Below are 26,984 nucleotides of genomic sequence, written 5' to 3' on the forward strand. Positions count from 1 at the left end.
TTTTGAAAAAGGCGGAGTTGGCACAAATAGCCTAAGCGCCTTTGAAATTGATGGCACTTACAACTATTTTGGGGTTTGTAGTGATAACGAAATAACAATGGAATTTTCTATTATGACATACACATAGACATAATAGACGGATATTTTCACCAGCGATGTCAAAAGTTGAACGGTCCAGTTCGTTTACTAAGAGATAATCACTGGTGTTGGTCTAGAGTTCGAATCCCGCTGGATGGGGCCCTTTTTTTAGTTCACTATAGGTATTTGGTTTTGTTTTTACGACCGCCATTTCGAAGTTTAGTTTGCAAATTTTTTACTTATTTATTATTAATAAAAAAATATATACTTATATTTGTTTTTTTTTGTAACTATAGAAAACTTTCGTTTAGGTGCTTAAAGCCTACTTTGCCGAAATAATTACCACTTAACCAAAAAAAAACTACTTTTTGACAATCTTTTATTGTGAGACCAAAGTTCAAGGCAAAATAAACGATAAGGGATTGCGTAGTTTTATTAAAGAATTCAATAAAAAAACATCGGTGTAAAAAATTCCTTCGATCTACAAAGATCGCGAGGTCTACAGCTCACAGAGCCACTTGTTTTATTCGAAATAATGGATAAAAATAAGTCTAAATACAATTCCGGAGAAGCGGCTCTTCCAACTAGTAATGCTCTAAAAGGAAGGTTTATATTTGTATAATGTTATACCCATGCGAAGCCGGGACCGGCGGCTAGTTATTATTTAAATAAATTGAAAAAGTATAGCATTAGTTTCGGCGCATTTTTCGATGGTTTGGATTCATGGATCCGAAGTAAACAATAGGAACGTATAATAAGTTTTGCCATGTCCGTCTGTCCATCTGTCGGTCTGTCCGCTGTTTAGGTCAAGACTTTTATTGGTGCTAGTAAAGTTATAATTCTATATGGGTATTTTCAACGGTAAAGTAGTAAACTTAAATCTTGAAAAATATACTTAATCAAACCGTTACATACCTTTTACATACCTTGTTACATACCTTAATAAAACCGTTCAATATTAATAGTGGTCAAACAGAAATCAAAGTAGATCGATACTATCCGTACGAGATTCATAAGTGTAGGCATATGTTCCAGTATAAATTGGTCTCTTTATTAAAGCTGCTCTCTATAAATGGGAGGTAAACGTATATTGGACTATTAACGGTCGTCTTCAGCCCACTGTACAACCATTAGGGCAGTTCAAACATTCCATTACTGAGAGGAAGGTAAACACGTTATTTAAGTAGTTTCACGAAAAAAGGGTGCTTGGCCCCTTTGTACTAGATGTCTCATCATTAGGTTTGATTTTCAGGCCGCATGGGTACGCTAATGGACTATAATTTGACCGCTAAGTGTGTCTGTCTGTCTGTCTGTGTACGTGGCACCTAGCTCATCAACGGGTGAACCGATTTGGATGCGGTTTTTTTAATTTATATCTAATTTTTATGCGGTGGTTCTTAGATATGTTTGATCAAAATGGGTTCAGACGTTCAAAAGTTGTAGCGTAATGAACATTGAAAGTCGGGGGTATACAAATAAACTTATCTTTATATTTCTCAATCCTTTGTAATTTTAAACCTAACCTAAACAAAAATATCATAATAAAATATGGATATTTGTGACATATTGAAATAATTTTCTGTTATGTTTAGTTGTGTTGTACAATTTTAAGCACTATATTACTGCACTCATGTTTCGCACCAGCGCCTACTTAGTAGTAAAGGCTCCAACTGAAAATCAGTATATTGCTCCTAGAGTAATAATATCACTGAGTTGTGGCCTGTTTAGATTACTGCAGTACACACACCCGTAATCACTTTTTGTACTTGCCCACGTTTTGTTTTTTTTTTATCTTAATTTTCTTTTTTGGTTATTATATGTGTGTCTGTAGTTTTTTGAATTTCTATTCTATTCTTGTGTGTTTTTACTTAGTCAAATAGTTAATCTTTAGTGTCTTACTTTCATGAGAATTTGTACACCTGGTACATTACTTGCTAACACTATACGAGGTATACCAAAATGGTCTGACAACTAGAGATGCCGACGACCATGCGAAGTGGCGACGAAAGAATAGGAAAGAGGACGGTCTCCGACGCTCAACGACCGAGGAAGAACCGGGAAACGCTCAGATGACAGAGAGAGACTATACTAATAAGATTAAAAGCTTTAAAAAACGCATGCCATTCTGATTCAGCTGATTGTAAAGGAGAATGTAACCTAACCTAACCTAACCTAACCAAATCCTTATGATTTATGAATGACCGGTGACTTTGCATAGACGAGATGGAAAATAAGTTGTTACAAATGGACCTAAAGATGATAACTTGGAACTCCAATGGGAAGAAAAGTATTTAACTATTGTTATATATTATATATTTTCTTGACATATTTATTACATATATTTTGACATTTACTTGTAAAACATATACGTGATTTGTGATCCTCAAGTGTCTGAAAGTAACATAGGTATCTATTATGTTAGATTATGGAGATCGAGTATGTCATGCACACTCAAATGGTCAAACCAGTTGCGGCGTCGTGGATCGGGTCGTGAGGTTCCTTCTATTGTGAGGTTGAGCTTCGCGATGGCTGACTCACGCGTCAACTCGTGAACGGGTGCTGCCGGGGGAACTGGTCAGCTCGATCTTTTATTAAAAGTTTTAGGGACCAACTGTTTGAATGAGTTTCTTTCGGCATTTCTTCTCAGCAGTGGTCGTTCCGAAATGCTAGTAGTTTGTGGCTTTGGTAAACATCATTTAATTTAGAATATGACGTGAAAAAGTGCCTGTGAAGGCCTAATTTCTAAATAAATGATTTGATTTTGATTTTGTCCGTTTGAGATATAATTAATTGCAAGAAATATATAAAAACAAGCTGCGCCCTGGGTTTTCGCTCCGTAGGAATTTCGGGATAAAAAGTACCCTGTGTTATTCCATATGCTTAGTACAGTACGCGTGAAGAGGTAACAAACAAACAAACTTACTTTCGCATTTATAATATTATTTGGGATTGTACATATTTTAGCCATTGAAATTATATGAAAATTTGAAAAACATTATATGAAAATTTAATGGCCGTAAAATATTTCTAGTAATTTTCACAAAGTGCAAATTTTTCAGAGTAAAAAAGGTACTCGTATAAAGGATCGGTGCCAACCGTTGCTTCAAGCTTTTACATATACCTTTTAAAGTACTTTATTTTGTGCTTTGAAAGGAGTCGAGAGCCTGGGAACTTTTTAAATTTTCAGGTATAAATTTTTAACTTGGACAAAGTAATTTCTCTCGTCGAGATGTTGTCCGTATCACGCTCGTAAACAGTAAATGTTTTTCAAATTTCTAACCCTACGTTTCTTTTCAGATGGGTATATATTTGTTGGTAAAATACCTGTTTTTACCTCGAGCACGAATACTTTCTCAAAATCTGCCTCATAAGGATTCTTACCAATTTAACCTTATAGAATGTCATAATAAAATAACGCTATGGCAAAAGATCCTCCGGCCACATAGTAGGCAACGCGCGTGTGACTACCCTAGTGTTGCAGGCGTTGTTAGGCTGTGGTAACCACTTACCATCATTACCGCATACTTGTTTGCCTTACAGCACCATATAAGTATACAATTGACGTTGAAATCCCTTGTAATATAGAGAAAAAATATATTCTTGGCAAATATTTCTCACTGACTCGCACTGGCCGAAAACAATGAAAACCAAAAACAGAGATATTTTGAAAAGCTGGCCGAAAAATATGTAATTAAAATAAAATATCTATTCTGGACGAAGGAAAATATGCAAACACCAACACTACTTATTCCAGTCGTGTTCTCGCGTAAAATGTTGTTGCCAACGACGCGACCCATGCAGGCGGAATTCCTGGAATCCGTGCCGGCATGTTGTGCGGTAGAATATAATTATTGTACTCCGGAATACCTGCGAAGTCATTCCGCTTTGAGAATCTCATTTAGTGCTATATAATGTACTTAGGCGTGTTCTACATTTCATATAGTGGACGTCGTTCGAGGCGATTAGGCTTTACCGTAATTACAGCATCGGGTCATCACAGAAGCAGTACCTATTATTTTGCGGAATGCTGCCTATTATCTCTATTCTAACTATATATATGCAAAATTTCAATAAGATCGATTAAGAAGATAAAGCGTGAGGAGGTAACAAAAGAAACAGACAAACTCATTATCACATTTATAAGTTCGGAGAAAGAACTGCTTGAAAAATCTATTAATAATTTTAACAACTACCCACGCTATCGTTTCGTATTTATTCTAGAAACTTCTAACAGATTCATCCTTGTTTCAGAACATAATAATGCCTCACCAGTGGCTGGAGGGGAACTTACCAGTGGCAGCCAAATGTGACGTTTGCGACAAGACTTGCGGCTCCGTGCTCAGGTAATGTTTTTATTGAAGCTTACTTTCAGTTAGTTGCTACAATGATATAAGGCTTCATCATAAAAATTAGACTTTAAAACAGTCAGAAATCAAATCGATCTTTAAATGTAACAAGAAGACATATGACCTCTGTTCATCATGCCACTACTACAGTGGAACTCCCGGATTTGAACCCCGGTCTTCCTGGATGAATAAGGAGTATGGCCATGGCCCACCACGAGGACCCACAGCGGATTGTCGGGATTTAACCACTGCAAATACACCGGGACCAACGGATTAATGTGCCTTCCATTCCTTCCACAAAGGAGCTCAAGGTGCACATACACTAACCACTGCGCCATTAGATTGATAAACAATTAAACACAAGACATAAACCTATAACAATGGTAACTAAAATAACTTGACTACTTTCGCAATAATGAAATTTTCCAACTCAAATTCGCCCATAAAAGCTCTTCGGTTAATATGATCCGACATTTGAAGCCGTGTCGCGAACTTCAAAGCTCCGAACCAAAGCCCCAAACCAAAGCTCTATTGTGTGTCACTCTTGTGTCTTCTGCCAAATCGTGTTACAGATTATACAAGCTTGATTGCTGAACAATAGGCTTTTAGAGTCAATCGTATCAGTTATAATGTATATAGACTAATTCATTAATAAAAAGGATTAATAAATCCCGACAAGGAAATTGACCGAGCGAAATACATTTTTTGTATGTATGTGTGTAAACTTTCGAACCGTTGGTCCGATTTTGATGAAATTTAAAAGGTATGTAGGATCTGTCAATAGGGCATCAAAATCGGCTAGCTAAGGCGTTTTCGAAATATTCACAATTTTCTAAAATGTCATCAAAATTTATTGTATTCGCGTGGTCTACGTTCGCGGCGAACAACTTGTTGTTGTAAATGCGAAAGTAAGTTTGTTTGTTACCTCTTCACGCTCGATCTATTTAACCAATCTTCTTGAAATTTTTGTAGTATGTAGAAAGATATTGCTTACCTATCATCCCGGAAAAATAATTGTTCGCGTGGAAATTTTACGGAAAAGGCTAGTTCACCATAAAATGAATTTCACATTTCTCATTGAACGTATCTATCTGTGATCTTCATGAACGTATCTATCTGTGATCTTCATGAACGTATCTATCTGTGATCTTCATGAACGTATCTATCTGTGATCCTTCGACAAAGAATGAGATTCACACGTCGTCACATCGATTTTCTTTGAATCGTACTACATATCGGAAACACAACGCTATCTCTACGGATATTGCAATATGATTGCAATATGGATGACACCGGAACCAAAACGTAACAAGATATCGGTTGCACCGGCTATGTTCCCCATTTGTCATCACTTTCAAAAGGAAATTGAACCGACTGTTGTTTGTGATGTACATGTACCTAATCATGCTTTATAGTTACAGACTATCTCAATTAATGCGCATGTTTCTAGTTGCATTGACGGCTGTGTGGCCCACGAACGACTACGATACTAATCCTAAGTAATATACATAACAACTTTTATTAGAGCGTCATTTCTATCGTTCGTCATTCGTATCGTTTAGCTGTACCAACATAGGCCAACATCAGGTGTTCCAGATCTTCGACTTTTATATCTCAACAGAAAATGCTCATCAGACTGAACAATTTTTGTTAAGTCGTCATTTCTATATTTCCTATAGTTTAGCTGTACCATCATTGTTCTCCATCAGGTGCTCCAGTTTTAAAAATAATTTATAGCCTATATGTTGCCCAGGCTTATTAGCTATATAACAAAAAAGGGATACAGGGACACAGGGACACAGACAGAATTTTTTTTCGAATTCTTACTCTGTTGCTGTGACTCTATCGCCTAATTTTAGTTTTATGTAAATTTATTCAATGTACAGGATTTTTTTTTCTACTGTTTCATTATATGTATTGAATAATGTGAAAGTAAGTTTATTTGTTACCCTCTTCACGATTTAAAACATAATAATTTTTTTCAGCAATGTCTACTCCATCAATTTTCTTGAAATTGTGTTATAAATTTAGTTTTAAGTACGGAAGAACATAGTTACCTCACCATACGGCTAAACCGCTGGACCGATTTTGATGTTTTATGCACGTAGTTAAAAACATAGGCTGCTACTATATTTTCAAAAATCAACCCCCAAAACAACTATAATGGGGGATGAAAATAAACGCAGGCGAAGCCGCGGGAAAAGTTTGTCATTAAAAAAATTACATTACACGTGTTAAAGGCATGTGGTTGTCTCACGTCTTCAATGTACAGCAGGAAACCAAGACGCAATCTTCTAATGTACCAGAGTAATAACCATTTCAAGAGCACTTACCGGTTCACTTAAAGACAACGGCTATTATCTACAAAGTAACAACATAATCGAAGCTTTTCTCGAACTGGCAACATTCTTGCTTCGTAACAAATGTACGAAACTCAACGGCCCACATTAAACATTTAGCTTAATACCATTGGATGTAAATACAGAAACGAACACTACACACCAGGGAGCGCGCGCAAATATCTACGATCACGCGTAGCTACAAATTTTCGCCCGCGCAATTGTGTACCCAATCCTCCAGATAGAAGTGGCTGGGTGGTTTTGAGTTATTTACATACAGGCCGAATTGTCACAATATGCTCTGTAATAAATGTGTTATATTAAAATTAAATTTTTAACACAAGCTTTTATTGTTGTCTTAGAGATATTATTGCATTTAATGCACGATAAAAAAAAATGTCCGTTGAGGAGTTCCCTCGTCGAGAACCGTCGTAGGTGCACCATCTGGTCATGTTTATCATTGTAATACATTATCATCCAAACTAAAAGTGTGTACGAAATTTCAGCTCAATCGGTTGAGGATATCTTATTCAAAATTGAGGTGCAACATTCCACCCGAGCATACATACATATTTACATACAGTGCAAGTAAAATAAAACCTTATAAAATAGTGAACTAACGAACCCTTAATAAGTCCGATCTATTGATTGATCAATATAAAGTTGATGTGGAAAACGAATAGAATTTAAATTTAAATTTTTTTTCGTCATCCAACCAATATTTTAAAGCGGTTTAGAAAGACCTCAGACCAATGTATGGGTCGATTGACGTTGCTCAACTATCGAACAGGTAAAACAATACATGTCCCTAAATATTTTATCCGATGAACTATAAACTGTACAAGCTATTTCGGGCGAGACTGCTTCAAAATAGCTCCCCTGTCGTATACACTCCACGTCACAGGGTTCTCGATTAATTTTAACTGAAATCTTTTCTGAATTTTTCGTTTTTGGATGTGGTTTTTGTATAAAATATTGGTTCTGTCAGCGATGATTACGTGATGCTTTATCAATAATCTATACTTATTTTCATTATCACCAGCCCACCTTTATCCCACGTTATGTGTGGTCGGTACAGCATGTCAGTCTCCACTTCTCCCTGTCCCATCACCGATTAACCGATCTGTTACATTCCTCTGCCATATTTGTTGTTCTCATCTTTTCTCACAATGTGCCCATACCATCAAGCCTATTGCTTTCATTCCAATTTTTCTGTGATTGTTACTACTTTCAGACTTACCCACAAATTCATTCATATTAATAATCCATTCTAATACTATTTATACAATTATTATAAAGAGGTAAGCGTTTGTGAGTTTGTATGTTTGAGGCGGGTAATCTCCGAAACTACTGAACCGATTTCAAAAATTATTTTACCATTAGAAAGGTACGTTATCCAAGATTGGTTATCCTATTGGCTATATTTTATCTCAAAATTCCCACGGGAGTGAAGCCCGGTGCAACATCTAGTTATAAATAAATATTTTGTCGATTTTGAAATCCTTTTAAGGCAAATTATACCTTTATATAATTATGTAAACTACAGACCAATTTAGATATATTTAATGACCATAACCGTTGATCAATTAGCTATTCGGCTGACCAAAAAAATTTTTTCATAATGCTATAAATTGCAAACCTATTTAGAAATATTTGCTGACCGTGGGTTGCTAACCAACTAGCTATTTTAGCAATTCAAATATATTTTTTTACTTACCAAAATACGAATACTTTAATGACCGTTTAAATAACACAAATAAAATTGATATCAATCTCTGGCCTGAATTCGAAGTTAAGACCATTGCAGTTGCAACGGCAATATTTTTATCTGAATGAAATACAACATTCTAAATTTGGATCGTGCCAACCCTGCAGACATAATGTCATTTGTTCGTCCACGTGACCGGGGGTCCCGGCCAGGGACATAAATTGAATTCTACTCAATAGCTCTTACGTAAGGACACCAATTATTGTGTGAATACCATTCTCTCTATTCAGCGGACACTTGGAACCTCTCATTATTCGCTTGGAAAAATGAATTGCCACTAACATTTTGGAGGTCAGGATATTCTATAACTGGCATAAGAAATGTGTTTTATTGTAATCGACAACTAATAATAGAGTTCTCATACACCTTTATGGCAAAATCAGTATTATTTATACCAGAAATAAGATCGGTAAAATGAGTACAAATACATTAACGGACATAAACGTCTATAACGTTACCACTAACCCTAGGGAAATATTTCTGACATTTATACCGTCTTAGTGTAGTTACGTCGATTGCGAATCATTTCTTGTAAACAAAGAAGTTATTGGACCATATCGGAGTAAGCAGCATATTGGAGTAAGCAGTTCTCTTTTGTTCTCGATAAACGTACAGAAACCATAGAGTCAGATATAAATATAAATCCAAATCGCTGTGTAAATCGAAATAATTAAATTTTTTACTAGCTGTGATAGAAGTGCGGGCGAAGCCGCGGGCTAAATCTTGTGATAAATATTGGCTGGAAGCAATTGCTTTTGCTATAAATCCGCCTTTGCGCTCCGCATTTGTGTTTGAATAATTAAGTTTTAATTTATGTTAATTTTGTAATATTTCTCTATTAAAAACTCAACAGTAATGTATCGATTATCACAGTTCATGTCGTAGCTTTCCGTCTTTGTCTAAGTACTTTGTTTAATATGAAATAGAGCACATCCATTGCATCAACGGTATGGTCCAACTTAGATAAACTTACTAGAGCTTAAATTAAATTAGGGAACTCAGTGAGACTTCAGCTTTGACGAAGTTGTGTTCAATCATACATTACTAAGTGAGAATGTGGTATTAGGAAATTATGTTAGGTACTATATAATAGATTTCTTGTATCTCTAGATGGTTTAATGGTTATAACCACACTTCTACTGCACCGCTCCTTCTCGCCGAGATGACGTTATAGAAAAATGATCTTTTTAGTGTCTTGTGTAAATATTCTTTACATGGACAAGACGAGAGCTGACAGCGAGCAATTAGAAAAGTTTTCAATGTAAATCATGTCCACAATGGACGGTTTAAAGCTCATTTTTCAATAAACATAATCATGCTGAGTTGCAGCGGTGCAGTAGAAGTGTGCTTTGTAGTAGGTATATATCTTATAACACAATAATTTTAACAGGCTACAAGACTTCAAAATTTATTATCAGTATGAAGTATGTCTACAAAGGACAGTGTAAAACTTACTTGTCAATAAAGATCACCTTGCCGAGTAGGAGTAGTATAGTAGAAATGTGCTCTGTCTCATCTGAGCGTTGCTCAGTGTCTTCCTCAGCCATTGAGCGTCAGAATACAAAGTCCGCTTTCTTACTTTTTCGTCTCCACTTCGCTCGGTCATCGACCAATGGCACGCATACAATCCTTGACAGCATCAAGCCAGCACTTCTTGGGTTTGCCCCTTCTGCCAGGGCTAGGCGAGAATGGCGTAACCAGACATTTATTCTCAACGGTCTACGCTATGTATCCTATGTACCTTAAGACATAATGTAATTTTTTTAACAGGCTACAAGACTTCAGATGTGTGTGGTGCCGCAAATGCGTGCACGCCGCTTGCAAACCAAGCTGGCGAGCTGCGTGCGTGCTGGGCCCGGCCAGAGCGTCAGTTGTACCACCCACAAGATTGCATTCTGTCGGACCTGATGATGCTTGGGTGCCTGATAGACCGCCGAACGCCTCGCCGCTCATTGTCTTTGTCAACTCCAGATCAGGTATGTAGCAAGTCAATCAAGTCTTGATTATTTACGATAATAGCTATTCATCTCCGCCAACACATTTTCTGTGGACTTCAGTTGATTGTCTGTGTCTGTACTCTGAGCAGTTAATTTTCATACATTTATCTAACCCTTCCATGTAGTTTTTCACTAACACAAAAGAAATACAACATCATCTATTCCCGCAGGTGACAACCAAGGCGTGAAATTCCTGCGCCGGTTCAAGCAACTCCTCAATCCTGCGCAAGTGTTCGAACTAAGCGGCGCTGGACCTCGTCTAGGCCTCCGGTTGTTCAGGCATTTCGCTCCGCTGAGGGTCCTCGTGTGTTCTGGAGACGGCTCTGTGGGTTGGGTGCTGCAGGAGGTTGACAAGTTGGAAATGCATGTGAGTTTATTTTTAATTTTCTTCCAGGCGTTAAGCCACGTCCTATATGTGACGAACACGAAGGCGGCTTTCTAAACATCTAAACATTTTTATACTTTGTTAATTATTAAGAATCCGCCTTTTAGGTTATTTGGAGTTTTGCGAGATATTTCAATTCGACAATAAAATCATTTTCTGAAATTACCTAGTAGCGTAGGAATAGGGGAAGAAGTCGTCTAGATAAGACAACACAATTTAAGAAAACCTTTCTGCTCACGTAATTGACATTTGCTCTGGTTTGTCCTGGTTTTAAAGGATATCCGTGGCTACTCAAAAAGGAATTGCGGCCATTGTGATGGGAACTATTGAGCTGGTACTGTCCTTGGTGGTGTTTTTGTCTAAATTATAATCAATGAATTATTATTTTTATTAAATCATGTTGTGCTATTTTTTACAGCGCCAAGTACAAACAGCCGTGCTTCCACTGGGCACCGGCAACGATCTGGCTAGAGTCTTAGGTTGGGGCGCCTCCTGTGACGATGCGGCGAATTTAGCACAACTCCTCGAGCGATATGAACGGGCGTCCACGAAAATGCTTGATAGGTATGCGGTCCTTATATATTACAGTACTTTTAGGAAACATTTGACCTGTTCACGTTGTCTACTACCATCGACACGCAATAGAGAAGACAATAACTATAGTTTCAAAATGAGAAACATTTGGAAAAGGTGCAATGTGAACAACCAGACCACATGGAAATCTATTAGATTAACCATAACCATTGAAATCTTCGTGCAACTGAGCCGATGATGGATAACACTAAAGACTCAATTCAAAAAGCAAATGCAATATGATGTGCGATGTCTACAGCGGGATATCTTAAGACGAATTATCATTTGCCAGGTGGTCAATAATGACATTCGAGCGGTCGCTGACAGCTCCCCCGCCGCCCCCCGCCCCGCCTGACATTGTGGAGGAGAGCGCGTTGTTGAAGAACTTACAGGATATCATGCAGGTATGTTTTGAAACCAAGTTTCTATGGTTCAGAGTCAAGTTAAATAAAAAAAGGCTTATTTCTACCAATGCGTTTTTACACATAATAATAATAAATAATAAAATTCTTTATTAAATTCTTACAGAATAATAATTAACAGAAATAAGCATATAAATAAAAGGAGCACAAATTAATAAGGTGCATGAACTAGGGTGCAAATAAATCACCCTGTGTTTCAGGCGTTAAAAGCTAAAATAATCACAAATTAACGATCTCATACATTACAGGAAAAATAAATAAAAGAAATTGTAATTACATTAAAATTATAATATTATCATAATAAATGAATAATTGGCTGAAGTTTTTAGGTTATTCACCTTATCATCCAGTACAATATTGTACAAAATAAAAGTATCAAGTCAATCTGGTGGTATTGGTAAAACTTTGTCTGACGATTTAAAGGATATATTATCCAATGCTTATTGATCTTAGTTCTTAATATAACTGGTGTTACAAAACCCAAAGCATTTTCTAACTTTACCACATGATCTTTTAGGCTGGTGAAGTTAGCTGTGCGGCTAGTACGTCTCTGCAGGACGGTTGCGGCAGACTGGCGGATGCAGGAGAGAGGGTCGGCGGGGGGCCGGCGAGAGCTGCGCACCGGCTGCGTCGCGCGCTGTCGCTGTTGCTGCACGCGAGGACTCATCTTGCTCATGATCATGCGCGGTGCAAGTACGTGCTATTTGCCCAAAGTCCAATTTCCATATTGATTCGTCGTTCATCACAAGGTGTTTCAATGTTGGATTTCATTATTGGTATGCTATATTTAGGCCCAGTTTACATTTTGATTAGTACTAAGTAAGGTACTTAACACCTACATTTACAGTAATCTGAGTTAAATGAAAATACAGGTTTCGCTTTATTCGGTGCCTGTCGTAATGGCAGCGTCTGGTGAAACCCTCGAAGTGCATCGGTTCGGCAAGAAAATAATTGACCGAGCGAACTTGGGGCAAAAATACATTTTTTGTATGTATGTATGTAACGCGATATCTTTCGAACCATTGGTCTGATTTTGATGAAATTTAAAAGGTATGTAGGATCTGTCAATAGAATTTTCAGATTCCATTTAAGAGCATCAAAGTCGATTAGGTCGTTTTCGAAAAATTCACATTTTTGTAAAAACTCATCAAAATTTTGTGTGTTCGCGAGATGTTCGTGGCGAACAACTAGTTAGTATTCATCCTATTCTCAGATTGTGGGAGCCATTGGAGACGAGCGACAGCGAACCTGAACCACAGCCTGTTGCCGAGAAAGGCAGTATCGAAAAGACTGAAAAGGTAAACTTTCAAACATATGGAATTATTTTACTGACTGCTTTATACAAAAGTATATATATAGTGATGTGCTCAGACGATATTTCCATAACACCTATGTAGTTGGAATTTCCAATCAAGTTAAGTTTCCAGGTGTGAATTAATGAATGTATAAATGAAATAATTTATTGCTTAAAAAGTTGCACATAAAACGGTGGAATTATTCAAGATAGTCTCACACACCTATTCATCTCTGACATGCAATAAACAAATTATAGATTACTAGATGTTGCCCGGGGCTTCGCTCCCGTGGGAATTTTGAGATAAAATATAGCCTATAGCAATCTTGAATAATGTACCTTTTTATGGTGAAAGAATTTTTGAAATCTGTTCGGTAGTTTCGGAGGTTACCCGCTTCAAACATACAAACTAACAAATGCTTACCTGTTTATAATCTGTCACGTAATAAAATTTAAAACTGAGAACAAAATTAGTTGTCGAATAAAACAATAAATAAAATATATTTTTTTTATATTCATTAACAGTAATAATATAATAGAATGCGCTACCCACAGGAGCAGCTGAACTGGGCAGCGCGCGGCTGCGCACTGGCGGCCCGCGCGGACAGCGTGCGCCGCGCGCTGCGCTCGCTCGTGCGCTCGCTCGCGCATCTCTACCCGCAGGTGCAGCTGCTATGCTACGTGATTCATATCACTCATATTCTGAAATGATATAATAGCCTAGAGAATAGAAGTTCTCACACAATCGAAGTTAATTTCATCAATTTTTTTTGCGAAGGTCTAACACAGTTTCTGCTTTCACAGAAAATCACAATCGATCGCCGATCGAACTTTTGTTGTCGAAGATTATGATAGCCAACATATAATATATCAAACAGATAGCGTTAAAAAATTCATTTCAGAAGCGTTGGCCTAATTTAGGCCGAACTGGCCAATCACAGGTAGAATAATTTGCAATTAATTTAATTATAAATAAATAAATTGAAAAATGGTGAAACCAGCACTGCAGTAACTGATCAATCGTCTACTTTTATCCTAGGTACACCAAGATCTAGCGAATTTTGTCACCTGTCATTTTTACTTGCGCTCACTTACCAAATAAAATTCCTAGGAGGTGGAGTCCTGCGACACTTGCACAAGCGGCGCAGAAGCCCCTCCGGCGGAAATCGATGCTGAGACCAAACCGCCCGTGGCGCCCGTGATGGAAACGCTGTCCGCTTTACCTGTACCTCGAGCGTTCGCCGACAGCCGCCGCTCCTCCGCTGCCTCCGCTGTTTCTGCTACCTCCATGCACCCAGACAAGTAAGTCTTTAATTTAAGGTGACTGAACATTTGGGTTTAACACTTTCTCGGACGCACGACTCTGCTTTTGTCTCGTCAAGTGTCCCATTGACTTTTCTATCCGTTTCTTGTTAAATTACGTAAAGCCTGGACTATCCTTCTATGTCAACAGTAACTAAAATAATTTAGCGCTGTAGCGAAAATCTTCGCTCGACTGCCTCCATATATTCAAGAATTTTTACTGTATCTTCAAGACTAGGTACTACCAAACCTGATATTCCTACTTCTTGGAGCTGTAACCTTGCACTCGAGGAAGTAAGTGAGAACGTGTATGCTACGTGTATACTCCATCTAGTCCACACGTTCTCACTCATTTCCTTCGAGGATAGTTTCTGCAGTAAACAGATTGTGGCTCTGTTGTATGAGGTAAATAATAGGAGCTTCAGTATGGGTAGCTCAGCTCATTCAATAGAAATATGACGTAGTTGTTTTTACGTTATTCTTTCAATATATAATATAATAATAAATAATAATTTTTGCAATGATCATTAACTTAGCACATATTATTTTAATTTTAGACTAAGTACCTATTAAACAAAATGGGTATATTTGAAGCTTTTACTTAATGTATTTGTAACTTAAAAAATAACAAATTCATTTTATTTTCCAGCATTCCAGATGTAGATGAAGACATAGCTAAACTAATAAACTCGAACCCACCGGAACAGATGTTCAATTTGGAGGTTGACAAGGCCGAGCGCAGTAAGACCAGCTCCACCTCACCACAAGACCGCCTCTCGCTGTCCAACCTCTCCTCCTGTGATACGAGCTCCTGCAAAAACCTCTTCAGGCCCGACGCGGAGCGCGAAACTTATAGTAGTAGTAGTCTTACCATACCTAACCTAGTCGTCTCCGACGATAGCTGTAAGAGAGATTCGATAATACAGGGAGAAACTTATGAATCGGACCAATTGACTATAATAGACATCGACAAACCGTACACGGATGATGTCCATTTCCAGAATTTAAGTGCCAGAGCCACCCCAGTAAGCGGGGAGTGTACGCCGGAGAGAAAACTTTCTAGTGTAGATTTGGAAATTAACTCTAGTAGTTCGGAAGGGTCCAACATTAGCGATGACTTTAGTTTAATGTCTGAAATTATTGATGCCAAACCTGAAGACTTGGATGAAGCTGGTGGAATCGGTCACATAGATTCACCAGAAATCTCGGATACGTATATGAACTCGGAGACGTTACATGGAGAATCTATCATGGACGATATCAGCTCTATGCTCGGACAAGAAGTCCTGTTAGCAATGATGGGGACAAAAGGAGATAACGAAACATACACAGACGACACAACGCTATTCACTTCTGATACAGTCTCAGACATAGCGATGGATAGCAGAAATCCTAGTCTTGAGAAAAACCACGATACCAAGATGAAATACATATCGAAAATGAAAATGTCAAAAGAAAGCGAAAATGAAAAGTTCGGTTTTGAGAACAGGGTGTTCTATATGTGCGAGAATGCGGCAAAAGCAGAAGAACAAATTAAATATTGCAGTCTAGCCCAATTCGAAGAAGGCAATGATATTGCCAGAAAATCTTTCAGAAAACAACTGAGGAAAAGTATGAAAAAGCGACCGGCAGAAGATTCTAGTTTGAAAAATCTTGTGCCAAAAACGACTGAAGAATCCAGACCTGAAAGCCAAGTTAAGAACCCTGGATTGGCAGTTCCGAAGTTTTGTCAAAAACAAGACGAAAAGCCTCAAAACCTTGGCCTCGATGCACCATTTCCTCAAGTTAGTGTGGTAGTGGAACCTCCCTCACCGTCACATAGCGAAGACAAGAAAAGCCTGAAACATGGCAGTAGTCGCATGGCTTCCGTTCTTAGCGACATTTATGATCAAGGCACTGATACGCTGAGTGTTCATTCACCAGAGCCGAGTATTGGAACTACCAGAGAGCGAAGGCAATCAGATAACCCTAAGCTCTTAGGCTCAGACCCTGAATATGGGAAGTTCTTGAGTTGTTCCCCTGCTGCAACCAGGAGAATATCCTGCGGGAGTCTTTTCAAGCATGGTGAACCGGACAAGTAAGTTTCAATATAATATTTCGTGAAACCAGAAAAACAATTGATCTAGGTATTTGCATTTACTAACTTTGTTGTACTTTGAATCAGGTTATCTACATCGGTGTCATCAATATGGGGCGAAGGTGGCCCGATGGGTCCTACGGGCTCTTCAAAGTCAGACGCCAGTGAAAAGGCCAAGAAATTGCCAATCATCAATCCTCTAGTCCAGTTGCCTGCTTGGCCACACGTGACCCAGGGCTTCATCAGCCAATGTCTGTTAGCAAATGCTGATGCTTTGTGCGCAGCAGTCAGTCCATTGATGGATCCAGACGAGACTCTGTTAGAAGGTTTCTATGAAAGAGCAGTGATGAATAACTACTTCGGTATTGGGATCGATGCTAAAATCACGCTGGATTTCCATAATAAGAGGGAAGAACATCCGGAGAAGTGCCGGTCAAGAGCAAGGAACTACATGTGGTATGGTGTACTTGGGTCTAAGGAATGGGTGAATAGAACTTACAGGTGACTATCATAATTCATCTCTGATTCCAGACTTAGTAAAATAATTTCTGAAAAAATATGATCCACATGCATTTGTTATCCTGTGCAGACATCTAGGTCAGAGAGTCCAACTGGAGTGTGACGGTCAAAGGATACCTTTGCCCGAGCTACAGGGAATCGTGGTGTTGAACATTCCTTCCTTCATGGGCGGCACCAATTTCTGGGGTGGGACCAGAGGAGATGATATCTTCCTCGCTCCCTCGTTTGATGACAGGATTTTAGAGGTGAGTCTCTTAGTAATTTAATATGACTGTTTAAAAGTTTTATAGAAAAACGCTCTAGCAAAACGAGAAAAATAGTTGCACAAGTTCCGTCTGTTACAGGATAAAAGAAAATTCTGTCACATTAAATTTGATATTTTTTTCCAAGCTATTATTAAATTTCATAGGTCGGGACCGGAGTAACAAATAATCTACAATACATTCTTATGATAAGCATGTCTGGTGCACCCAGGATCAACTACTAACAAGCCCACTCAACAGTTTACAGGCATGATTTTTTTGTCACACATTGAATGCAACGATCTCTCTGACGAATCGATATCTCTCTCTGGATAAAACCCTGAGCTCTGAAATACGGAACCCTAAACAGGTAGTAGCAGTATTCGGCTCTGCCCAAATGGCTGCCTCGCGGCTCATCAACCTGCAAAAGCACCGGATCGCTCAGTGCCGCGCGGTGCAGATCAACATCCTCGGCGAGGAGTGCGTGCCCGTGCAGGTGGACGGCGAGGCCTGGCTGCAACCCCCCGGCTGCGTCAGGATCATACACAAGAACCGGGCGCAGATGCTTTGCAGGTCCCGAGCGCTTGAAACTAGCTTGAGGTAGGCATTGTTGCATGTGTAGACGCGCATGGTCTCACGGAACGGGTTACTAGATTCGAACATATTTGAATTAAGGTAACTTATTTACCTGTAGTACAAAATATAGCACTCGTGGATAAGATATATTTTTAACTACATATTTAAGTAATTCTTTACGTTTGGAGAAGAGAGGATGGGGCAACAAATTCCAATGTAGCATTTTTTCAAAGTAGCTTTGTGGAAGTTTGTGGGACCAAACCTTTGTTTTACACAATTGTTTTTGGTATTTAATGGTCCACGAACTAATTATTTGGATTATGCATTGCATTTGGATTATGAAGAAAGAAGACAAAAATGTATTGTCTCTGTTATGGACATAAATTCTCGTTCTATTAAAGCGATAAATAGTACAGATCTATCCAGTGTCTTTAGTTTAATTGACTTAGTTTTAATTACTGACATAAATAGTTAAATAACAATTGATTTTGTTCCTCTTTAGTTTTCTTGGGAGTATCCTTAATGCGTAAATATTAATTTTGAATCATAGATTGTTATGATGTAGACAGCTGTGTTGTTTGTTCACGTTGGAGTTCTATAGAGATGTTAGAGTTAAAGTAGAGTTAGCGTTAGATTTAACACTTCCAATAACCCACTTGCATCATAAGTTAGTACTACCTATTGTCAGGTATAATTAGATAATTATGTTGTAAGTAGCAAAGTAACGTGAAAATCTATTTATCACTCAAATATGGCACTAAATAGCTAGCTTCCGACGATACTCACAGAAACAAAAATCACAAAACTAGAGGCAAAAAATTACTTATTTTCAATTATTAATTTCCAGCACAAAATGCACTAAAATACAAATTTAATAGCGGTGATAGTCCAATGGTTAAGACGGCCGCTTGTGTTCGAAAGATCCCAGGTTCGAGTCCCACTCGTGCCACATGAGTTTGTAATACAGATCTGGCTTCTTGTGAAAGAAAACATCTTGAGGCACATTGGTAGACTGTAAACTTCACCAGTGTATATGCTCTTGTAATTTCTTTAGGCGAATTGAATCTAACACCAGTATTAGCAAAAAAACAACAATACGAGTTACCCTCTATAATATGAAAAATACTACACACAAACTTATTTTTGATCAAGTCTTTTTGATCGTCCCCTACGTCATTAAAATAAATAGATTAGAAACATTAGAGCGAAATTTTAAAAGTATTAATTGGCACGGGGAGACAATTGTGTGTGATAGCCACTTAACAAATACTCGACAGGGCGTGGGATGAAAAGCAGCAACTAAAGCAGCACGCATTGACGGGAGCGTCCCAGTGGTCGCGCAGCGACCTGTCGACGTCGGAGAGCGCACAGCTGCTGGCGTTACTTGATGATGTCAACACATTGGTTAAACACGTGAGTTATTTAATTTTTTCGCCTTTGATATCCCAGTGATGGACTTTAGAGGGGTTTTTACCTCATGAGTTAGACAGTTGTACAGAATCGAACATGCACAGAAACCATTTTACACAAACATTTCGTCCAGATAAATATATTATAATTGTCGTGGTGTAATGGTTTATTGATAAGACCCAAGCTACAAAAAAGTTGCAAGTTCAAATCCCGATTTGATTTTTAACAGTGTTTTGGTTGTATAGTGGCAAAATTAGAAAATACATGAGTATGAAGTATACTCATGTATTTTCTAATTTTACGAATTTAATTTAGCGAAGGCTAAGGAATATTATTTCCATTGCAAAGATTACCTTTAAAAGCAGTAAGTCAGGATTATCTAGGATTATCTGCCATATTAAATGATAAATGAGATAAGGAAGACTTAGACTCCCTTTTAGATTTGCCTAAATTTGGTTAAATGTAATGGAATATTCGAGATTTTGTATTATACCTAGAGGCCAAACTGACCGTGACTATACCTCCAGGTGAAACTATCCTGCATAAGTGAAGGCGGAGTCAGCGGCGCGGTGTCGAGTGGCGTGTCAACCGCTAGGAGGGTAGCTGCCCAAGCTGACGCGTTACAGGATGCTGACGGGAAGTTATTGCCCGCGCCGCAATTGAGGAGGCTTCTCGCTACTTTGGTGAGTCAATAGTATGACTCTCCCAGTTGTAGTGACTCAAGCCAACTTTGGACTTCTTTAACGCCCCAGCCTTTAACTTGTGCTGCTGTGGTCGATGGATAAATTCGTCCTCCTAATTTTTAATATATGTATAAGACCTATATTTGTTAATTGACGTCCTTGGAGAAAAGGCTGCGGTGAAGTTTGTTGCGCCGCTTCTTCTTCACCTGCGCTTTGGAAGCCGGCGGTAGACTTAGTTTAAGTAATTTTTGACGTCAATAAGTGATGTATATCATCCTAAATTGAATAAAGAATTTTGAATTTGAATTTGAATTTGGCCCTTCAGAAACACTCCTTCGATCTATGATACTATGGTATACAACTATATTAGGGATGCTGAAAACCGTGCGAAACGGAGAATAAAATGTTCAAAGGTTTTCTTCACCGCTTCGATCGATTCTCGGTCAGTATGTGGATCTGGGAAAACGCTCTGAAGACGAGAGAGAGAGAGGTGAATAACTCACAAGACAATTCTAGCTACACAGAATAAATACAGGATGCTGACTGAAAATCATTACTCGTGCCGCAGTTGAAGAATGAAATGATGGATGAATGATTATGCTGCGACCGTAGAAAATCTCCGTAACACTATATAGGAAATGTACTAGGGTGGAAGAAGTTCTTCGTAATTTCACACATTTGACGCGATCAACGGACGTGTTGCAGGTGGAGAGTTGCCACGAGCTGGTGGAAAGCGGTGCGGTGGGCGGCGCGGGGCAGGCGGGGGGGGCCGCGGCCGGCGTGCGCGCGCACCTCGCCCGCGTCTCCATACACGAGGGGCACGCGTATCTGCATGCTGATGAGGTGAATACTGGTGGTTATGTTGCTTTACTGGACACATATTTAATAAGATTGAATATTTTAATTTACTCTAGAAGGAGACCGATAAGTCCAATAGTCTTTGTGCGTAAATGTCAGCAGGCGCTGCATCAAATTCAATGATATGTTAGGTCAACATGAGATTGCTTATTCAAGTTTTCGGTTCACTTTTTGCATTATCCTCCCGATTTGCATGCAAAACTTCAGCTCAATCAGACGCAAAAAGTGGCACCGACTTGCAAGATTGATTGAATTTAAATGCTTTAAAAAAATCACTATTCTACGTTACACTGGCACTTAATTGACATAAGAACATTTACACTTTGATAACAATGTCGCCTTAGCATCTAGCACATTATCACTGATTAATTTTTATACTGTCACATAACTAACACAATTTTTACCCCCCTCACGCCCCAGTCTCTCTTGAGGACCCGTAAAGCGTACCGTAGACTCTCACTGGACGGTATCCGTCTGTATTTTTGATCCACCCTTTGCTGCCCTACACCTAGACATCCTTAGTTCGACCCTGACCAGATTTCAAACCCTCAATAGGTACAGAAAAAGGGAGGCGCAGGGCGTTGGCTGAGGGGTCGAAGGAGTGTTTCTGAAGGGCCATCGACCACAGCAGCACAAGTCAAAGGCTGGGGCGTTAAAGAAGTCCAAAGTTGGCTTGAGTCACTACAACTGGGAGAGTACGCCGACGCATTCGCTAAACATGACGTCACAGGACGGGAGTTACTCTCCTTAGCTCGACGAGATCTCCGCGACCTCGGAGTGACCAAGGTAGGCCACGTCAAGAGGATCCTGCAAGCGGTCAAAGACCTTCAGTGACGACGGCGAGGCCGCTCCGAAGGGGATGGCCACGGTTAAAAAAAAATGCGACGGGCGGTCTTTCCTATTTGTAGACTTTAAACTTTTTTGTGATGTAATATTATCTTAATACCGGCCAGCTACCAGTTTTATGCGTAACGGCCGAATATTCTCTAGATTATCTGTGTTCGAACTATCTCTAAAATGGCCGCCTTATGAATGTGTTAATTAGTCGATGTCAATGGATTTCATCATTGGTCCTGAGTATTATATTTTTATTTGCCTGTTCTTTTAAAAATCAAAGTATGGCTGAAGCTGATAAAAAAAAGTATGGAACGGTTTTCTACCAAGAGTTAGTATGTAAGAAGACTGATATGAATGTTTAACTACTTATACGGACTCACCGATCTCAATTATACTATTGAATATTTATGAATACTATATTATATATGAACCTCTATAGCAAAATAATATAATTGAGTTTAGTGGTAATGGTCTAAAGATACTCAATATAACATCTAAAACCTTTTTGATGTATATATTTAATACTCATGTGTATTCAAATTTTAATGTATGCTAACTTTTTTCTTGAAACATCGAAGCTTCTACCTCTGTCAACTATTTTCCTTCACAATATATTTTGTCGACTACAAAGCTAATAAGTTTTTTTGAAAAAAAAAAATCTTCCCATAAATTTTGTCGATAACATTTTATTTTTAACAAGCGAAATATTATTGTAATCAGGGACCGACGAATTTATTAGCAAAATGTCTATATTTATGAACAGCATTTGCCTAAAATCATTTAACTCTGTTAATTTTGTAAAAAATGCTAAAGTTAACCTACAATATAAAATGTGATCCAATTTACACCTTTAAAAATACGAAATATATGTAGGAAATGGTTCAATATATATAATTTTAAATAATATACTTCATAAGGTGTGATGACTAAAATTTAATATGTAATGTACATATATAACCTACAAAAACAAAAGTAAAAAGTATCTCCGTCAACGACATGTTTTACATAAAATTCGGTAAGGGTTGCCAGGATTTGAGATTGTTTTATTTAGAATCGTGAAGCTGCCAAAATTGCCTTTCAGACGACTTTCTTTATTAGTACTACCTACAGACCTACACATTACGTTACAACGAGTATATATATAGCTGCAAAAAAAAAACTTTATATATATATAGACTGAATATTATAGAAAGCCAGGACAACATCACAGTATTAACGATACATTAACATTATGATGACATAACGTGTTATTGTAATTAGAGTTACGTTTAATCGACAGGTAGATTTTAAAATCCTTGATTACCTATTGTAATTTATCTGCGGTAGAGTAATTTACCTTTAAAAAATATATTTTTGTCCCTTTCAAATCATAATAGGATACATTATTATACCATATTATTCAAATATTACCAAAACTTCATAGAGAAAATAGATGCACCACAACAGTACATAAACACGTAGAAAGATATGGATAAAATATATAATACGATTTAATATACCGACGTAATGACGTCTGCACATAGAAAGTTATGGTTATCTTTTAGGCGTCCACTACGTGGCACGCAGTCACGAAGGAAGTGCGACTGAAATGGGCGACTTTCCTATCTCCGTCACACATAATGTGTGCGAATGAGATAAGCTAAATAAGCGCTACAGACGATTATTGCATTCGATTTGAAGGATAGTCATATTTATCCCATATATATATATAAATAAATATATTAGGACAAATCACACAGATTGAGCTAGCCGCAAAGTACTTTTAAGTTCGAGACTTGTGTCCCATAGGATACTGACTCAACGATACTATATTTTATAACAAATACACATATAGATAAACATCCAAGACCCGGGCCAATCAGAAAAAGACCATTTTTCATCATGACCCGATCGGGAATCGAACCCAGGACCTCTCGGTTCAGAGGCAAGCACTTCACCACTGCCCCACCGAGGTCGTCAAATATATTTACTATAACCAAGAGTTTTAAAAATGTCACATAGCACTAGAGACAGGACAGTGTAGGTTTCGAAAGATTCTTAGTGATGTAGTTTATATTACATATAGCAATAAAAACTAATATATCGAAAATGGATTTATTTGTGTAAAAAAACAACTGATAACAGTTATTCTCATGCGATGGAACTCAAAATCGAAATAATATTTTAATCTAGTTTGTAACGACTTTTAGTTACCTGTACGCGTCGTATTGAATACAAAAATTAATAAACATTAAAACTATATATCAAAGAAGAGTTAAAACTATTATATCACGTTCCATAAAATATTTTGGGACATATTTACTCATAATACTTATAAATTAATACGGATATTGGAAACTTTTTATTTCTTCGATTTGATTAATATCATTTACATATGTCTTAATCACGATACTCGTATTCTAAATACCTACAAGCAATTTCGTCACGATCGTTTAATTGTATGTGTGTGTTTCGATGTAATGGACTATACAATTGTGATCTCTAATTTTGTTATATTTTAATAACTCTAGTTGAAAGCAGTGGCTGCATCGACCGAGTTATATAATCTGTATTAAAACAACAAAATTAAAATTTTCCTTTGTGTTTTTGTTTATGATACATATTATTTTCATATATAGCTACGGTTAATGCAGCTGCTTCTCAAGTGTCTGCCTTATAGATGTTTTTATAACTATATCTCTACCGAGTTATCACTCTATTTTACGCGTATGTCTAAAATTATATTTATATTAGGATAATTTGAAGGTTAAATGATAATAGTGTAGTAAAATCCAATTTCCGCCGGTAAAAAACGGCAAGTTAATGCCTTAGATGATCTAGTACTGTATTAATAATATATAAATCAAAGAAAATAATTCATATATGCCACCATAATCCATATTTATGAATATTATATTGAAACCATAAAGTACAATTTAATTTTCTCTACGTTAAAATTTTTGTGAATCGTATTTCAATCAACATTTGTGCAACTTGTTTATGTAATTAACATAATATAAGTGTGTTCGACTATTTTTAAATCGTTTGTATTGTTATAGTGGTTATTTAAATAAGACATTTTCGAGTATACATTAATTTAGTCACTTAATTAATAGTACTATAAGTACAGGAGTCTTTCAGCTTTTCATTTTCAAATATCAAACGTATGCTATTACCTAATGTAGCTCTCTCTATTGAGACCCGGGATGTAATGTATACGAAAAAAGAAAAATCGGCCAATGTTTTTTTTTTTTTTTACAGTGTTACATGTAAAATATTATTAACCCTGAAAAAAATATTAAATAAAGCTATTTTTTTTATGAGAATACTAACAGTTTTTTGAGAATGCTGTTTATCATCAGGACTTTTTTGCCAATTAGTATTTTACAAGCAATCTAGATTTGGTGAGGTAGTTTCTATGATTGAAATGTTTCTATTCTAGATTTAAAACCGGAAAAGCAATGGAGTTATTAGGTACAGTAAATTAAAAAAAAATGGAAAAGTAAAGAAAAATATGTCTAAACCAAAAGTAGCGCCCCCATAAAACCAACCAATATTATAAAGCAGTCGTGAAATGTTTAAAGCTGGGAGACAATTAATTAATCGATTGTTGTATTCTAATATTTTCCTCGTAAATGTAATCATATCAATATGTTAAGTCGTTATTTATAATGCTATCTATTTATTTGTATTACGATTTCTATTAAGCAATAACATCGATTAGACATTTAATTACGTCAGATTTTGGAATTTAAAAGAAAAAATTCACATCAATTCGGTTTTTTTTTGTTTTAAATGAAATTTCGTTGAATAAACAATGTTGTAGGTTGGAACAGAAAAATCCAATAAATATCAATGTATATACTATGTTTTGTAACAAAAAATTGTTAATAATAGTTGTGTTTTTGTTATAATATCAACTTTCGGAAATTTAATAAATAGGTAGTAATAATTGAATGCCACATGTTTTTTAATCATTTAACAAAGTAAATCATCGAATATTTCTCATGTGATTCCGATCCTACCTACGATAAAACTTTGTTTTACTCGATATATCACAATGAAATGTATGTTCCTGACAGACGTTGTGAATTTCAAATATTATATTTGCCGTCACGTATGAGAAACTTGATTAATATAATATACACATTATATATTTAAATATATATCTATATTATATTAATGAAGTTTCTCATACGTGACGGCAATCTGTCGATCCTTATTTACCAACTGAACTATTTTATATGGGAATGGTTTTAATTTTTTATGGGGTGTTTAAATTTTTTTTGTTTAATATATTATGGTCAATTCAAATATTATTTTGCTGAATCTAGATTTTTTTTAACATATTCAAATAAATATATCCTTGAACTATTGTACTTATAGTATAACTTATGAGAGAATATTATATGACTATGTTTAATTGGTGATATATACTTAATTTCACTAGGTTTTGCTCAATGATTTTTTTAACGTAAGCAGTATTTCGTGCAATTTAACTCTTTACTCAGTTAACAAATGAAATTCTCATAATTTATAACATTTTACATAGAGCTATATAATAAAGGTTGCACATCATTTAACTTTAATAATCTTTTATGAAGTCGCTGAATGTACGTGGCACAATATCTAAAGTACCTAATTTTTATCGAATTGACATTTTAAATTTGTCTCTCGATAACAAAAGTTATTTATACATTAATAACTATGTTTTGAGCATTGATTTATTAAACAAGTAATGAATAATTAATTTTGTCTATGGTTTCAAAAAATATATATTATATGATAGGCCACTATGGATTTGTATTTTTAATCTGGTCGTTTTCCGAAACTTTTATTGTATTGTTATTAATTATCCCTTCAATAGATTTGTGCAACGGATGTTTCAGCTCAATCATTGAGTGAATGATGAGTGTGAAAAAAAACTATTGGATATTTTTCATTGGGGCCTAAAGTTGTGATAAGACCAATATCATTCGATGTTGATGCTATTTCGTAAAAACAAAATAATTAAGCCAAAGAAAAATTACTCAAAGTTATGTTGTAAAATAAATCTTGAATTTTGGATCGCTCCTACTATTATATACTGGAAATATAATTATATGATGGTAATATAGAGGAATAATTAAATGTATGTATGGGTGCTCTTATCTTTAGAAAAATAAAACATTCCTGATGTGCAACCGTAAATAAGTTTTAGATACCTTAAATATTTGTAACATAGGGAGAAAATTTTAGTAAACTTTCATTTTAACTCTCTGTCGATCTTTCATTGTTTTTTTTTTACAATTATTTCAAA

At 36.7% G+C, this 26,984-nt stretch overlaps 1 protein-coding gene across 3 annotated transcripts in view; it reads left to right on the plus strand.

Annotated features, from left to right (window-relative positions):
* The window catches only part of LOC128669782 (uncharacterized protein), a 116,187-nt gene extending 93,166 nt beyond the window's left edge, over positions 1-23,021 (plus strand). For 2 of the 3 annotated variants that reach the window (XM_053744882.2, XM_053744884.2), the window contains 18 exons: positions 4,330-4,421; positions 10,302-10,507; positions 10,699-10,895; positions 11,332-11,477; positions 11,779-11,890; positions 12,426-12,601; positions 13,122-13,206; positions 13,758-13,865; positions 14,314-14,504; positions 15,154-16,581; positions 16,669-17,082; positions 17,171-17,345; positions 17,713-17,942; positions 18,421-18,444; positions 19,196-19,331; positions 19,856-20,011; positions 20,717-20,854; positions 21,425-23,021. In XM_053744882.2, the coding sequence (XP_053600857.1) occupies positions 4,330-4,421; positions 10,302-10,507; positions 10,699-10,895; positions 11,332-11,477; positions 11,779-11,890; positions 12,426-12,601; positions 13,122-13,206; positions 13,758-13,865; positions 14,314-14,504; positions 15,154-16,581; positions 16,669-17,082; positions 17,171-17,345; positions 17,713-17,942; positions 18,421-18,444; positions 19,196-19,331; positions 19,856-20,011; positions 20,717-20,854; positions 21,425-21,703 (4,293 nt within the window). In that variant the 3' untranslated portion in view covers positions 21,704-23,021. The remainder of the gene's footprint in view (positions 1-4,329; positions 4,422-10,301; positions 10,508-10,698; positions 10,896-11,331; positions 11,478-11,778; positions 11,891-12,425; positions 12,602-13,121; positions 13,207-13,757; positions 13,866-14,313; positions 14,505-15,153; positions 16,582-16,668; positions 17,083-17,170; positions 17,346-17,712; positions 17,943-18,420; positions 18,445-19,195; positions 19,332-19,855; positions 20,012-20,716; positions 20,855-21,424) is intronic. The other variant, XM_053744883.2, reaches the window with a different exon arrangement.
* The last annotated feature ends 3,963 nt before the right edge of the window (positions 23,022-26,984 follow it).

The sequence above is a fragment of the Plodia interpunctella genome, chromosome 5 (assembly GCF_027563975.2).
Source record: "Plodia interpunctella isolate USDA-ARS_2022_Savannah chromosome 5, ilPloInte3.2, whole genome shotgun sequence".
In the NCBI taxonomy this organism is placed as follows: domain Eukaryota; kingdom Metazoa; phylum Arthropoda; class Insecta; order Lepidoptera; family Pyralidae; genus Plodia; species Plodia interpunctella.